The following is a 13,747-nucleotide window of genomic DNA, read 5'->3' on the forward strand; positions in this document are numbered from 1 at the left end:
ATAAATTATTTGCCATGTGCTGGTTGGAAATAATTCTTCCAATGCTTCAGCTACAATAACTACAAAATCACACCTAAAAAAAAGTAAAAGTTGCAAAAAAAAAAAATAAATAAATAACCAAGGACCTTGTTTTAAGTCATGTTACCATATATGCTTATTACACCTATTGTCTTAACTATGTCTGTCCATCTGCAAATTATAACGACTCCCAGTTGATGGATTTTCATAAAATTTTATAAGATTTGACAAGCCTTCCTAAATTTATTTAAAATTAGACCAATAGAAATCTGGCAGTTATTATTTATTTTTTTCATGCATATATCACCTGAGCTATCCATATACAGTATATTGTAGCCAAAGCACTGGTGTCCTTGTCGGAGGAATGAATGGGCAGATAGAAGTGCAGGAAAAAGATTTTCTCAGTTCATGCATAAAAGCCACTGCTCTGCTTTTTTTTTTCTTTTTTAATAAATCATGAATTATTGCTATTTGTTAATGCCTCTGAAATGTATTGCACTGTGTACATTAAATAACATGTTTTTTTTTGGTTGTTTATTTGTCAACAGCAACAGTTTTATGATTAACATTCTAATGAAGTGGACTTGATGGAAGTACATTACTTCTTTGTAATGATTTTTCCGGCTCTTAGTTTTTGTTCCTTTAGCTAATTACTCTTAATATTGAATTTCTCTGTTGATATTGAGGCAAAATTGTTTGAAGTAAATAGCTAGTGAGAGAAGTATGTTGTTAATTAATATCTTCTGTGATCTCAGCAAGATCTGCATTGGTTTTGATGGATGTGAAAATTTAAGTCATTGACAGATATTAGTATATGCGATCTTTGGGCTACAAATGGAGATAGAGAGACCCTCCCCATCACGCAGGACTTGTACTTTACCATATTTCATTGACGAGCTCAATCTCTAGATCTCAACATGATTGATCATCTGTGGAATGAGGTGGTACGAGTGGTTTGCAGCAGGAATCCACTGACATTCAATATAAGGCAGCTACTGCTGAAAACAATGATGTCTGCATGCAGTCCCTGTAAGATGCTTTTGGAATGTAGTAGCGTTCATTCCCTGACAAGTTGTTGCTGTTCTGAGGGAGGATATGCAGATTGCTGCTTTCTGTTAGATCACTATGTAGTAAACTAGCCTCCCTAATGTATTTATTTTAATGAAATTTTTCCCTTTCTCATCACTGATGGCACCCATGTGTGATTTGAAAAAGTTTTAGTGAGAGTTAACAAAATATAGTCTCTGATGTTATTATAGTTCATGGCATTATATAATTTTCTGTTGTCTTTCATAAGGTAAGGGTTTTTGCTTTTGTAGTGACTACAGTTGCCTCAGATTTTTTAAATTCTATACAGTGGGGCAAACTGATGTTACCAACAGCATAATTGTAAATGGGAAGCATTCAAGGAATTAATCTTGGAAGCTACTAGGCTTTTTATAACAACTAAGAATTACAGTTCAAGGCTTAGGCCTACATGGATGCCAGATGACCTAATGAGACTCGTGGCAGAGAAGAAAAATCCATGGGGGACAAATTATCAGCAGACACAGATGCCTATGGTAGATATAAGATAGTCTGTAATCAAGTCACAAAGGACATTAGGCAAGCAAAGGTAGATCTTTGGAAAAGAAAAACAATAAAGACTTCTTTACTTATGTAAACTCTAGTAGGAAGGGGATGAATCAGATTGGTCCACTTGACATTGACTGTTTGATTGTTGATGAACCGACTGAGGTAACTGACAAACTGAATGAGTATTTTGCATCTATGTTCACACATGAGGAGGTCTGTATAGAAATAGAGGCCACAAGCTTACCAGACTGGCAGGGAGCTAATTGATTTTGTAATGACTGAGAGTAAATTGGAGAAGAAATTGTTGAAATTGAACATAAGAAAGGTACCTGGGGTGGATGGGATCTATCCAGTGATATTAAAGGAACCAGCAAAGGAAGTAAGCAAAAGCTTAGCCATAATTATGAAAGCTTCCCCGGACTCATGGGAGGTCCCCACAGACTGGAGATGTGCAAATGTGTCCCTAATTCACAAAGGGGGAATCAAAGGGTGACACGAGTAATTATAGACCTGCTAGTCTAATTTCTGTTCCAGGGAAAATAACGGAGTCACTGGTTAAGGAAGCGATGCAGGATCATCTAAACGAGCCTGCAGTTATTGTTCAGACACAGCATGGGTTTGTTAAGGGGACGTCTTGTCTGACAAATTTGTTTGGATATTATGATGTGGTCACAAAGAAACTGGGTGCAAAAAATAATTTTGATATCGTATACTTGGATTTCAGGAAAGTTTTGATACTCTGGCACAAATTGGAGCAGTATGAAATTAAGGAAAAGTTGCTGCTATGGATAAAGGGATGGTTGAGTGGGAGAAGACAGAGTGGCAATAAATGGACACTACTCTTCATGGACTGATGTTATTGGTAGAGTCCCCGAGGTTTTGGTGTTGGGCCCATTGTTATTTTCTATATTTGTCAGTGATATTGAAGGTGCCTCCATAGCCAGGTGGACAAGAGCAGCAGTGCATAGCACACGCTTCTTGATTAGACCGGGGTTCGAGCCCATGACCACCTAATATGGAGGATGCGGAAAGGTCAGGGAATGACCACTGCATATCCCCGGAGCAATATGGCCTTAGTTGCTGCTCCTAAAAACCAAATAACACAAACAGTGATATTGAGGAAGGTATATCAGGGTTAATGTCTAAGTTTGCAGATAATATGAATTGGTAGTGTTGTTAATTGACAGTAATGATAGTACGCTACTGCAACAGGATCTGGAAAAGTTTAGCAGATGGGCTGAGAGGTGGCAACTGAAGTTTAACATTGACAAATGTAAAGTACTGCATATGGGTAGTAGTAACCCCAGAGTAACGTATCAACTGGGTGGTACTACACTCAGTGTAGTGGAGAATGAAAAGGGGCGGGGGGTATATATATATATCCAATATTTTAAAATAAAATAAAATAAAATAAAATAAAGCATAAGCCAGTAGTATGGCAAAAACTGTAGAGCGAAAATTAACATAAAAATAACCCAAAATAAAACGAATGAACGGGAAAGGGAAAATAAAGGTAAGACCTAAACAGTAGCCGAAAAACCCCTATATAATTTAGCACTTTAAATCCAATTATATAAGCTGGTTCAGCTTACATTATGTCAGTGATGTGGCTCTGCTTTAGAGTGCTGTCTGTTCTATAATTTATTTTTTGCTGCATAAGGACCACCACCGTACAAATCCTCTGCATTGGTGGATCGATTGGAGGAGGAATGGGTGGTTTCGTTCTTCGATCTTTTCGCCTTTGCGACGATTTGTATAGCGATTGAAATGCAGCGATTCCATGACCATTATTGGCCTCGTGGTCCTCTGTCGATATGGGACATAATGGTCAGTCTATTATTTTATTTTATTTTGATTTTGCTATCTTTTAGTAGTTCCATTAACCCTTTTGGATGATATTTCACGTCTTTCGGAAATGGTACCTTTCTGGGGGGGTACCGCTAAATTATTATGTAATTGGCATTATTTTAAATTTTATATCGGTTTTATTAATTGAATTTAAAGTGCTAAATTATATAGAGGTTTTTCGGCTACTGTTTATGTCTTACCTTTATTTTTCCTTTCCCGTTCGTTCGTTTTATTTTGGGTTATTTTTATGTTAATTTTCACTCTACAGTTTTTTCCGTACTACTGGCTTATGTTTTATTTTATTTTATTTGTTTTAAAATATTGGATATATCTTGGCTTCATATGGAGGATGTCCATATTGCTGCCTCTAATGAAAGCTCAATATTTATTTATTTATTTTATTATATTTTAACTTTTGTCATTATTTAAATATATATATATAAATAAATAAAAATCAAATATTGTAACTATTTCGAATGTGTTTTTGTGAAAGTGTAGCCCTCTAGTTGAGATGCTAGGCCATACCTGACTTTTAGCATTAGTAGAGGCATATGATGCAAGAAAGCAAGCTTATACAGCACCAGCCAAAAAAAAAAAAAAAAAAAAAAAAAACCTTCCCAATTCACCCATTCATTTACTTCAAATGTTTGTCTAGTTCTGCTTTGAATTTATTTAAGCTGTCAACTTCTACAACGACAGATGGAAGTTTGTTCCAGCAATCAACCACCCGCTGGCTGAAGGCAAATTTCCTCACATCTTTTCTACAACTGTGTTTCCTGAATTTGAATTTATATCCACTCAGGCAATTAATCTGGGCTACTAATTGGGGTTACTGCTACACATATGCAGTACTTTACATTTGTCAATGCTAAACTTCAGTTGCCACCTCTCAGACCATATGCTCAACTTTTCTAGATCTTGTTGCAGTACTTTTTTTTTTTTTTTTATGTAAACCCCAAACACGAGAGGTATTAGAATCTATAGTACTTAGTACCGTGCTTGGGTTGGAGGTTGAGAAGACGAAAGAAGATATTTGTTGACATTGGACTTGAACTTCTGTAGGCTGTAATTTTCAGGAAATACGTATGAAGGAAGGTTGTTCCAGAAAACGGCAGTTGAATGAATAAACGAGGAAGATGAAAAGTTGGTTCTGCGAGTTTGAAGTTGGACAGTAAATGGATGTTGACTGGTGGCGGCACGTGTTCGGACTGTTTTGAAAGAGAGAGCGGGAATTATAGAAGCCAATTCAGAAGAACAGTACCCATGGAAGTTTCTGTAGAAGAGGCATACAGCAGAAACAGTACGTCTATGAGACAGCGAGTGGAGAGACTCTGTTAGAGATGAATCATTAATTAACCTAACTGCCCTCTTCTGAATGGAATCTAGAAGCCTGAGAGAAATTTTGGGGGGCACCACCCCAGATGTAGGAACAATATTCCATGGTAGGGTAGATTTGTGATTTGTACAGAGTGAACAGCTATTTGGAAGAAAAGTAAAGGCGAGAGCGAAAGAGAAAACCATGTTTTTTAGATGCAGAGGAAGCAATATTTGTAATGTGCTTGTGCCAAGTGAGATTAGAAGTCAGAGTAATCCCCAAAAGAGATATATCATTTTGCCTAGAAATCGGAGTGTCACTAAAGATAAGCATAGGAGCAGAAGAATCGTTTTTGCGAGATAAAAGAAAAGACTGAGTTTTAGAAGGTTTGAAATCAACTAAGTTGTCTTTGCCCCACTGGAGAATTACCTGAAGATCGGCATTTAAGGAATTGGTAGCAGATTTTCGAGAAGTTGAAGCTGGTTGAGCACGACAAGGTTTCTCAAAATGGAAAGTGGAATGCAATGTGCTATCATTGGCAAAACTATGGATAGGATTTCCAGTCAATGGAAGAAGGTCATTAATATACAAGAGGAAAAGAGTGGGGGAAAGAACTGAACCTTGGGGGACACCGACATTAGTGGAGAAGTTAGAAGACAGAGAGCGATCTACCATCACCCTCAGTGAGCAATCAGAGAAAAAACTGGATAACCAATTACTAAAAACAGTTGGAAACCACAAGATGGAAGCTTGTTTAGAAGACCTTTATGCCAAACACGATCGAAAGCCTTTGAGATGTCAAGAGCAACTACTTGTGTTTCACCGAACCTTTCCATTGAATTAATCCATAAATGGGTAACATGAGCCAGAATATCACCAGTGGACCGACACTAACGGAATCCATATCGGCGATTGTTAATCAGACAGAAGGTTTCTAGGTAGTTTAAGAGTTGGCGGTTAATTGATTTCTCCATTACTTTAGAAAGAGTAGAAGTAATTGCAATAGGACGATAATTGGATGGGAGGGATTTGTCACCCTTTTTAGGAACTGGCTGGATATGAGTAAATTTCCAAGCAGAAGGAAAAACACCTTTGGAATAAGAAAGTGAAAAAAGGTGGCAAAAAATAGGAGTAAGTTGAGGAGCACAGGTTTTGAGAATAAGTGGAGAAATACCATCGGGACTTGGAGCTTTCTTAGCATCAAGATTCGTCAAAATCCTTCTGACGGAACACCACAGGAGGCATTGAATGGAGCGTGTTGGGAATGGTGGGAGGTGTTTTACCAAGATCATTAATACATGAGTTGGAAGAAAAATGGGATTCTAGCAGGTCAGCTTTATCCTTGGCTGAAGTGACAACAGAACCATCTGGTTTGGACAGAGGTGGGAGCAGAGATGGGCAAAAGTTGTGGCCAATAGCTTTGGCAAGACCAGAATGCTCGGCTACCATTAGGGCAAGAAGCAAGTTTTCTACTCTTAGCCTGTTCGAACTCTAGTTTGGACTGATTAATAACTGTTTTACAATTGCGAGATTTGGTGTAGGCAGAAAATGAAACTGGAGAATTAGAAACAAGCCAATTACGATATGTAACATTCTTCTCTTGAACAGCCTTAGCACATTTATTGGAAAACCAAGGTTTAGATAAAGGATGAGATTTTAAAGTGGAGTATGGGATAAAGGATTCCATTCCTGCAAGAATAATTTCACTGACACGATCTGAGCAAACGTTGACATCACCAAGTTGTGATCTGAAGTGCTTAAAGGACCTCTCACTTCGACCGTGTACTTAGAAGGGTTGTTTGTGAGAAAAAGATCAAGCGTATTGGCTGTATGATTAGGATTGTCCGTTATTCTTGTAGGTAAATCAACAATCTGTGCAAGGTCATTAGTAATTGCAAAAGCCTCAGCATCTCGACCAGCTGGGTCGGTGTGACTAGAAAACGGAAGCCAGCTGTAGTTGTGAACATTAAAATCACCAAGGAAAATTACCTCACTGTTAGGAAAGTTGGACTGGAGAAAGTCAAGTTGCAAAGAGAAGAAGTCAAAGAGCTCCAAGCGATTAGTGGAGTTGGGAGAACGGTAGAGACAACAGATGAATTTGACACAATGAGGTAGAGAGATTTTAAGCCAGAGAAGATCAAAGAGAGGAGATTCCAAATTGCCAAGTCTCTGACAGGGAATATCAGAACGGACATATGCACAAATACCACCTTTGAGGCGAAAGGAATCATACAGCGAATAATTTGAGCATCTGAGATGAGCAGTAGTTGAATCAACCGAATACTGAGATTCTGTCAGAAAAAGTACATGGGGTTTGGCAGATTGCAAGTGGAAATGGACATCGTTAAGATTAGAATTGAGACCACGTATATTTGTGAAATGAATTAGGAAGTGCTTGGGAGTTTTAGATCTTTTTGCAGATAAGCTTGCTCTATTAGTTTGACAATTCATTGTGTATTCAATAGTAAGAAAAATTGGGTGAGACATGCTGTATGAAGTAATGAAATTTTTGGATATGGCGTACACATGGTAAGAATATACCTAGATCCTTGACATAACGTGGCCTCGACAATGCTCTCCGCATACACACTACTTGGGCTCCCTCCAGTCGCTATCTGGCAGAATAGGGGTAGCAAGATTATACACTAGCTGATCCGGAAGCTTCCTAGAAAGTTACCAATTGGTTTGGTCCGGTGTACTAACTAGCGGCCGGCCTGCGAACACCGCTTTACAGCTGTACCCTCAAAATGTAAGGCATATTGGATCTCGCCATGATGTTCATCATAACCTCAAAAGTCATCAATCATACTGCATGATGGAAGAGATAGGGAAGGGTTGACTCTCATTAGTGTAATTAACAATCCTGACAACCTTCGTATCGTCTGCAAACTTGGACATTAAGCCTGATATACCTTCATCAGTATCATTAATAAATACAGAAAACAACAGTGGACCTAACACTGAACCCTGTGGGACTCCACTAATAACTTTAGTCTGCGAAGAGCAGTGTCCATTGATTACCACCCTCTGCCTTCCCTCACTCAATAATCCTTTTATCCATAGCATCAGTTAGCCCTTAATTCCATAATGCTCCAATTTGTACAGTAGTCTTTCATGTGCAACAGTATCAAAAGCTTTCCTATGATCCAAGTATACTGGATGCAAAGAATAATTTTGATATCATATATTGTATTGATTTGTACTTTGATTTGTAGCTACTCAAAATGCACTAACTCTTCAAGTTCTGAGTTGTATTAATACAAGCCCATCCCAACTCACAGATTTATGATGACATTCTTTTGCCTTTTTTTTTTTTTTTTTTTTTTTTTTTGCCACGTTGATTCCCTATAAATAATTTTCTTCTGTAGGATCATGAAATCCAGTGTGGATTGGTCAAAATCAAGTGTCCAAACTGTCAATCAGATGTAGTACGCAAGAATTTGGATCTCCATTTGAAGAAAAAATGTCCAGCACTACGTGTAAAATGTTCTTGTGGGCGAGATTTCAACCAAACAGCTATATCTGTAAGTGCATTCTTTACAAAGTCCACAATTTCTTGGATAAGTTGTGAAATTTATTTTAAACAGAAATGTATTTTGTGCAACCATATAAATACCATATAAAAATTCATGGGAGCAACTTCAGATGAATAAAGCAGCACATGTGATACTACAGGCACTCTCTTTATAAATTTATTGCTAATATATTTTGGGCAATGGAGGTTATATAGATTAATGTCAGTAAATTATTAGTATAATTAGTGCAAATATATTGTAAATAAAATCGTCATCATGCCTCAGGGCCGACCGGGCTAGCCAGGTGGGTAAGGTGCCTGCCTGGCAACCCAAAGGTCGTGGGTTCGAATCCCCCCTCGGGCTTGGATCAAAGTACTGCAAAAACCTTGGGAGGTGCACTATGGCCACAGAAGCCAATGCGCCAACAACTACCAAAAAAAAAAAAAAAAAAAAACATGCCTCAGGTAACTCATGACAGTTGGTGATTTTCATAAAACAAATTACCAGATGGTAATTTGTTCCAACAATCAATTTCAAGAGTAATTGATTGTGGAAACATAGGATGTTTGATGCTTTTATCAAACATCCTATGATAAAAGCATTATACATCCCATTCTGGGGATATATAAAATAAAGTAAATAAATATATAAACCTCGGTAATTCGATAAAAATTAATAAATTATTTGTAGTTCTTTTAATTATAACTAAAATGATTATAACTAAATTTAACTGAGTTCAATCTCTATTACAAAAATATTCCTTAATGTTCCATATGAAATCATTGTATGAAATAATGAACCTATTTTGCAATAAAATATTAATTTTCTTTTTTGGTTTCTTTTCAGTGTCATCAAGATGTGTGTGGTTTTGTGAAGATAAAGTGCCATAACTGCAATTCTGAAATAGAACGGAAGAAAATGAATTTGCACCTATCACAACGATGCCCAGTGCTGCTTGTGAAGTGCTCTTATTGTGCCTGCAAATTCAAGAAAGCTGACATTGGTGTAAGTCAAACATAGTGCTCTTTCTGCAAGTATTAATACCCTTATGTTATTGAGCTACCGACAGGTTGATCATGTATATGTATACTTACTATAGCAAGAAGAAATTCAGCTAGTGGTTTAAGAGCATTCACTAGCTTCCTCTTTTCTCTCTCTGTCTCACTGCTTACACCACTTACCCACATACTTTGTGGTACTGAGTGCTGCAAGTAAGCACATTTGTCTTTTGACCGATAGTTTCTTGAGGAGAATGGGTAGTAATGTGAGTGCAAAATGTAGAAGCTAATGATTGCCCTTAACAAGCCTGGAGATTTTGTCCTCACTTTAAAATACAGCTTACATGTAAAAATTGATTTAAAATATCTGTTATGGTCTTTCATTTCACCCATCCACTTGTGCCAAATGTTTGTCTAGTTCTGCCTTTAATCCAATCCATTTAAGCTATTGAGTTCTACAATGACAGATGGAAGTTTGTTCCAGCAATCACCCACTGGCTAATGACAAACTTCCACACAATCTATCCTACAACTGTCTTTCCTCAATTTGAATTTATGTCCTCTCAGGTGATTATTCTGAGCAAGAGGAAGAATCCTATCATCATTCAGCATGCTCAAACCATTCAAGGCTTTATACACCTCAATCAGATCACCTTGCAGGTGCCTGGTCTCCAGACATTATAATTTACAAAACTTAAACCTTTCTTTGTAAGAGCAACCCTTTGTTCCATTCACTAATCTTATTGCCCTTCTCTGTACTCATTCCAGCAGCTCAACATCCTTTAGCATTAGCATTAGTAGAGGCATTTGATGCAAGAAAGCAAGCTTATGCAGCATCAGCCAAAAAAAAAAAAAAAAAAAAACCCACTTCCACTTCACCCCTCTGTTCGTTCAAAATACCTGTCCAGCTGAGCCTTAAATTTATTTAGGCTATCAACCTCCACCACAAGGGATGGGAGTCTGTTCCACCAACCAACCACCCGCTGGCTAAAGGCAAATTTCCACACGTCTGTCCTACATCTGTCTTTCCTCAATTTGAATTTATGCCCTCTCAGGTGATTTTTCTGAGCTAGAGGAAGAATCCCATCAGCATTGAGCATGCTTAAACCATTCAAGGCTTTATACACCTCTATCAGATCACCTCGCTGGTGCCTAGTCTCCAGACACTGTAATTTGCAAAACTTAAGCCTTTCTTCGTAAGAGAACCCCTTTGTTCCATTCACTAATCTTGTTGCCCTTCTCTGTACTCGTTCCAGCAGCTCTACATCCTTCTTGAAATGAGGCCTCCAGACCTGTATACAGTACTCTAGGTGTGGCCTGACCATTCCCTTATACAATGGAATAATCACCTCCTTATCCCTGCTGGAAAAATTCCTGTATATCATTGACAATACTCCATGAGCTACTCTTGCAGCCCGTCTGAACTGCTCAGAGAATTTCATATCTGCCTGCACAACCACCCCCAAGTCCCTTTCATTCTCTACCACTGTCAGTGTAGTACCACAGAGTTGATACGTTGCTCTGGGGTTGCTGTTTCCCATGTGTAGTACTTTACATTTGTCAATGTTAAACTTCATTTGCCACCTCTCAGCCCATCTGCTCAACCTTTCCAGATCCTGTTGCAGCAGCATAGTGTCAGTAGTGTCCTTGACAACCCTGCCAACCTTTGTATTGTCTGAAAACTTGGACATTAAGCCCGATATACCATCATCAATATCATTTATAAATACAGAAAACAATAATGGACCCAACACTGAGCCCTGAGGGACTCCACTAATAACATCAGTCCACGATGAGCAGTGTCCATTGATTACCACTCTCTGTCTTCTCCCCCTCAACCACCCCTTTATCCATAGCAGCAATTTGCCTCCAATGTCACACTACTCCAATTTGTGTAGTAGTCTTCCATGTGCAACAGTATCAAAAGCCTTTCTAAGATCCAAGTATATAATATCAAAGTTATTCTCTGCATCCAGTTCTTTTGTGACTGCATCATAGTATCCAGTCAAGTTGGTCAGGCAAGACTTCCCCTTAACAAAACCATGCTGTGTCTGAGCTATAACTGAAGTCTTGTCTAAATGATCCTGCAGTGCTTCTTTGACCAGTGCCTCCATTAATTTTCCTGGAACAGAAGTTAAGCTCACAGGTCTATAATTACTTGTGTCAGCCTTTGATCCTCCTTTGTGAATTGGGGTCACATTTGCACATTTCCAGTCTATGGGTACCTCCCCTGAGTCCAAGGAAGCTCTCATAATTATGGCTAAGGGTTTGCTTACTTCCTTTGCTGCCTCCTTTAATATAACTGGATAGATCCCATCCACCCCGGGTGCCTTTCTTGTGTTTATCTTCAACAGTTTCTCCTCCACTTTACTCCCAGTTATTTCAAGATTCTGTAGCTTGCTGCTAGAGTTGAATACACCTCTGGCATTCCCCTCGCTGAATAACTCCTCATGTGTGAATGTCGATGCAAAATATTCATTTAGTTTGTTAGCTACCTGAGCAGGATCATCAACAGTTGACCCATCAATATCAAGTGGACCAATCTGATTCATCCCCTTCCTTCTAGAGTTTACATAAGTAAAGAACTCTTTGCTGTTTTTCTTTGCATCCCTTGCCAAGGATTTCACGTAATCTGCCTTCGCCTGCCTAACCTCCTTTGTAACTTGGTTGCATATCAACTTGTATCTATCATAGGCTTCTGTGTCATGTGTTAATTTGTAAGTATCCCATGCATTTTTCTTCTCTGCCATATGCCTCATTAGTTCATCTGACATCCATTTTGGCCTAAACCTTGAACAATATTTCTTAGTTGGTATGTAAAGCCTAGTAGCTTCCAAGATAAGTTCTTTGAATGCTTCCCATTTTGAATTTGCTGTTGGTAACATCATCAGTTGGTCCCACTGTATAGAATTTAAATACTGTCTCAGTCCATCGTAGTCGCCTTTACGGAAGCAATAACCCTTCCCTTTACCCCTAATGGTAGTTACCTCTTTGAGTAAATCCCACTTCAGCACACTGTGATCACTGCCACCTAGTGGTTCATTTATCTGCAGATTCTTAATGCATGAAGAATCACTGCTGATAATCAAATCAAGAGTATTACTCCCTCTAGTTGCCTCCTGAACATGCTGATGTAGAAAACAATCATCCCATAAATCCACAAAAGCCCTGCTAGTGTGTGAGTAACCAGCCCCCAAATTCCAGTCAATATCTGGGAAATTAAAATCTCCCATTATAAGACTCTCTGATTTACTGGCCCACTCTATTTCCCTGTACAGTTCCTTATTATACTCATCAGAGTCATTAGGCCTATAGCACACTCCTACTCTCAATTTTGATCTCCCAATGTTTATGTCACACCAAACTGACTCAACACTGCACTGTCCAGCGATGTCGACTGGCTTCACTTCCTTGGTTTTTATGTGTTTCTTAACTAATAGCATAACCCCTCCCCCCTTCCTATCCTGTCTATCCTTTATGTAGACGTTGTACTCCCCAAATTGCAGTTCTGCATCCCTTATATCTGTGTGACACCACGTCTCTGATATCCCAACAATATCTGCCTTCGATGTTTTGAGAAATACCTCAAATTCATCAAATTTATTTACTAAACTCCTAGCATTGGTGTACACGCAAGTATACCTGCACCTGTTTCTATTCTTAGCTACCCTAACACAACCCATGTGTTTACTTGTACCGCAATGGCTCCCAGCAGTCTCTGAAATACCATGCGTCTTGTTTTTCAGGCTTCTGCTCATTCTAATAGAAGCAGTGCAAGAATCTCTTTCACCTCTGCCAGTGGCTACTGTCAATCTATTGGTCTTTGTCTCCCCCCAAGCTAGCAGTTTTCCGACCCACCTAACACTGCCTCGATAGCATCAGCAAATATTCTTGCACCCTTTCTGTTTAAGTGTATCCCATCCCTGTAGAAGCAATCTCTCCTGTTAACAAGTACAGTCCAGGCTGAAAAAAGTTCTACCCCTTGAGCCTTGCACAATCTTTCCAGGGCCGAATTGATCGACAAGGCTCTCATCATATACTCCCTCCTATCGTGTCTGGGCAGAATTGCAGACACTTTCAAATTCAACCCTAATTCTCGGCTTTTGTTCAACAGTGACCTGTACTTGTTAAGTAATTCTGCCGGTCTCCTACTCTTAATATTATTAGTGCCAACGTGTACAACTATATCACCTTTTGTGCCCTTAAAAGATGATATTCGCTCTACAATGTCATCAAGCTTTGCCTCTGGCAGACATACCCTGGTCCTGATCCTTCTTAAAATGAGGCCTCCAGGCCTGTATACAGTACTCAAGGTGTGGCCTGACCATTGCCTTATACAAGGGAATAATCACCTCCTTATCCCTGCTAGAAATATTCCTGTATATCATTGACAAGACCCCACAAGATACCCTTGTAGACCGTCTGCACTGCTCAGAAAACTTCATATCTGCCTGCACAATTACCCCCAGGTCCTTTCC

At 38.8% G+C, this 13,747-nt stretch overlaps 1 protein-coding gene across 1 annotated transcript in view; it reads left to right on the forward strand.

Moving 5' to 3' along the window:
- LOC150080001 (uncharacterized) overlaps positions 1–13,747 on the forward strand; it is a 276,163-nt gene that overhangs the window by 66,084 nt on the left and 196,332 nt on the right. The window contains exons 3-4 of the mRNA XM_090383329.1: positions 8,125–8,280; positions 9,118–9,276. Of these exons, the coding sequence (XP_090239455.1) occupies positions 8,125–8,280; positions 9,118–9,276 (315 nt within the window). The remainder of the gene's footprint in view (positions 1–8,124; positions 8,281–9,117; positions 9,277–13,747) is intronic.

This window comes from Mastigoproctus giganteus, chromosome 10, assembly GCF_048544385.1.
Source record: "Mastigoproctus giganteus isolate SK-2022 chromosome 10, ASM4854438v1, whole genome shotgun sequence".
NCBI classification, from domain to species: Eukaryota; Metazoa; Arthropoda; class Arachnida; order Uropygi; family Thelyphonidae; genus Mastigoproctus; species Mastigoproctus giganteus.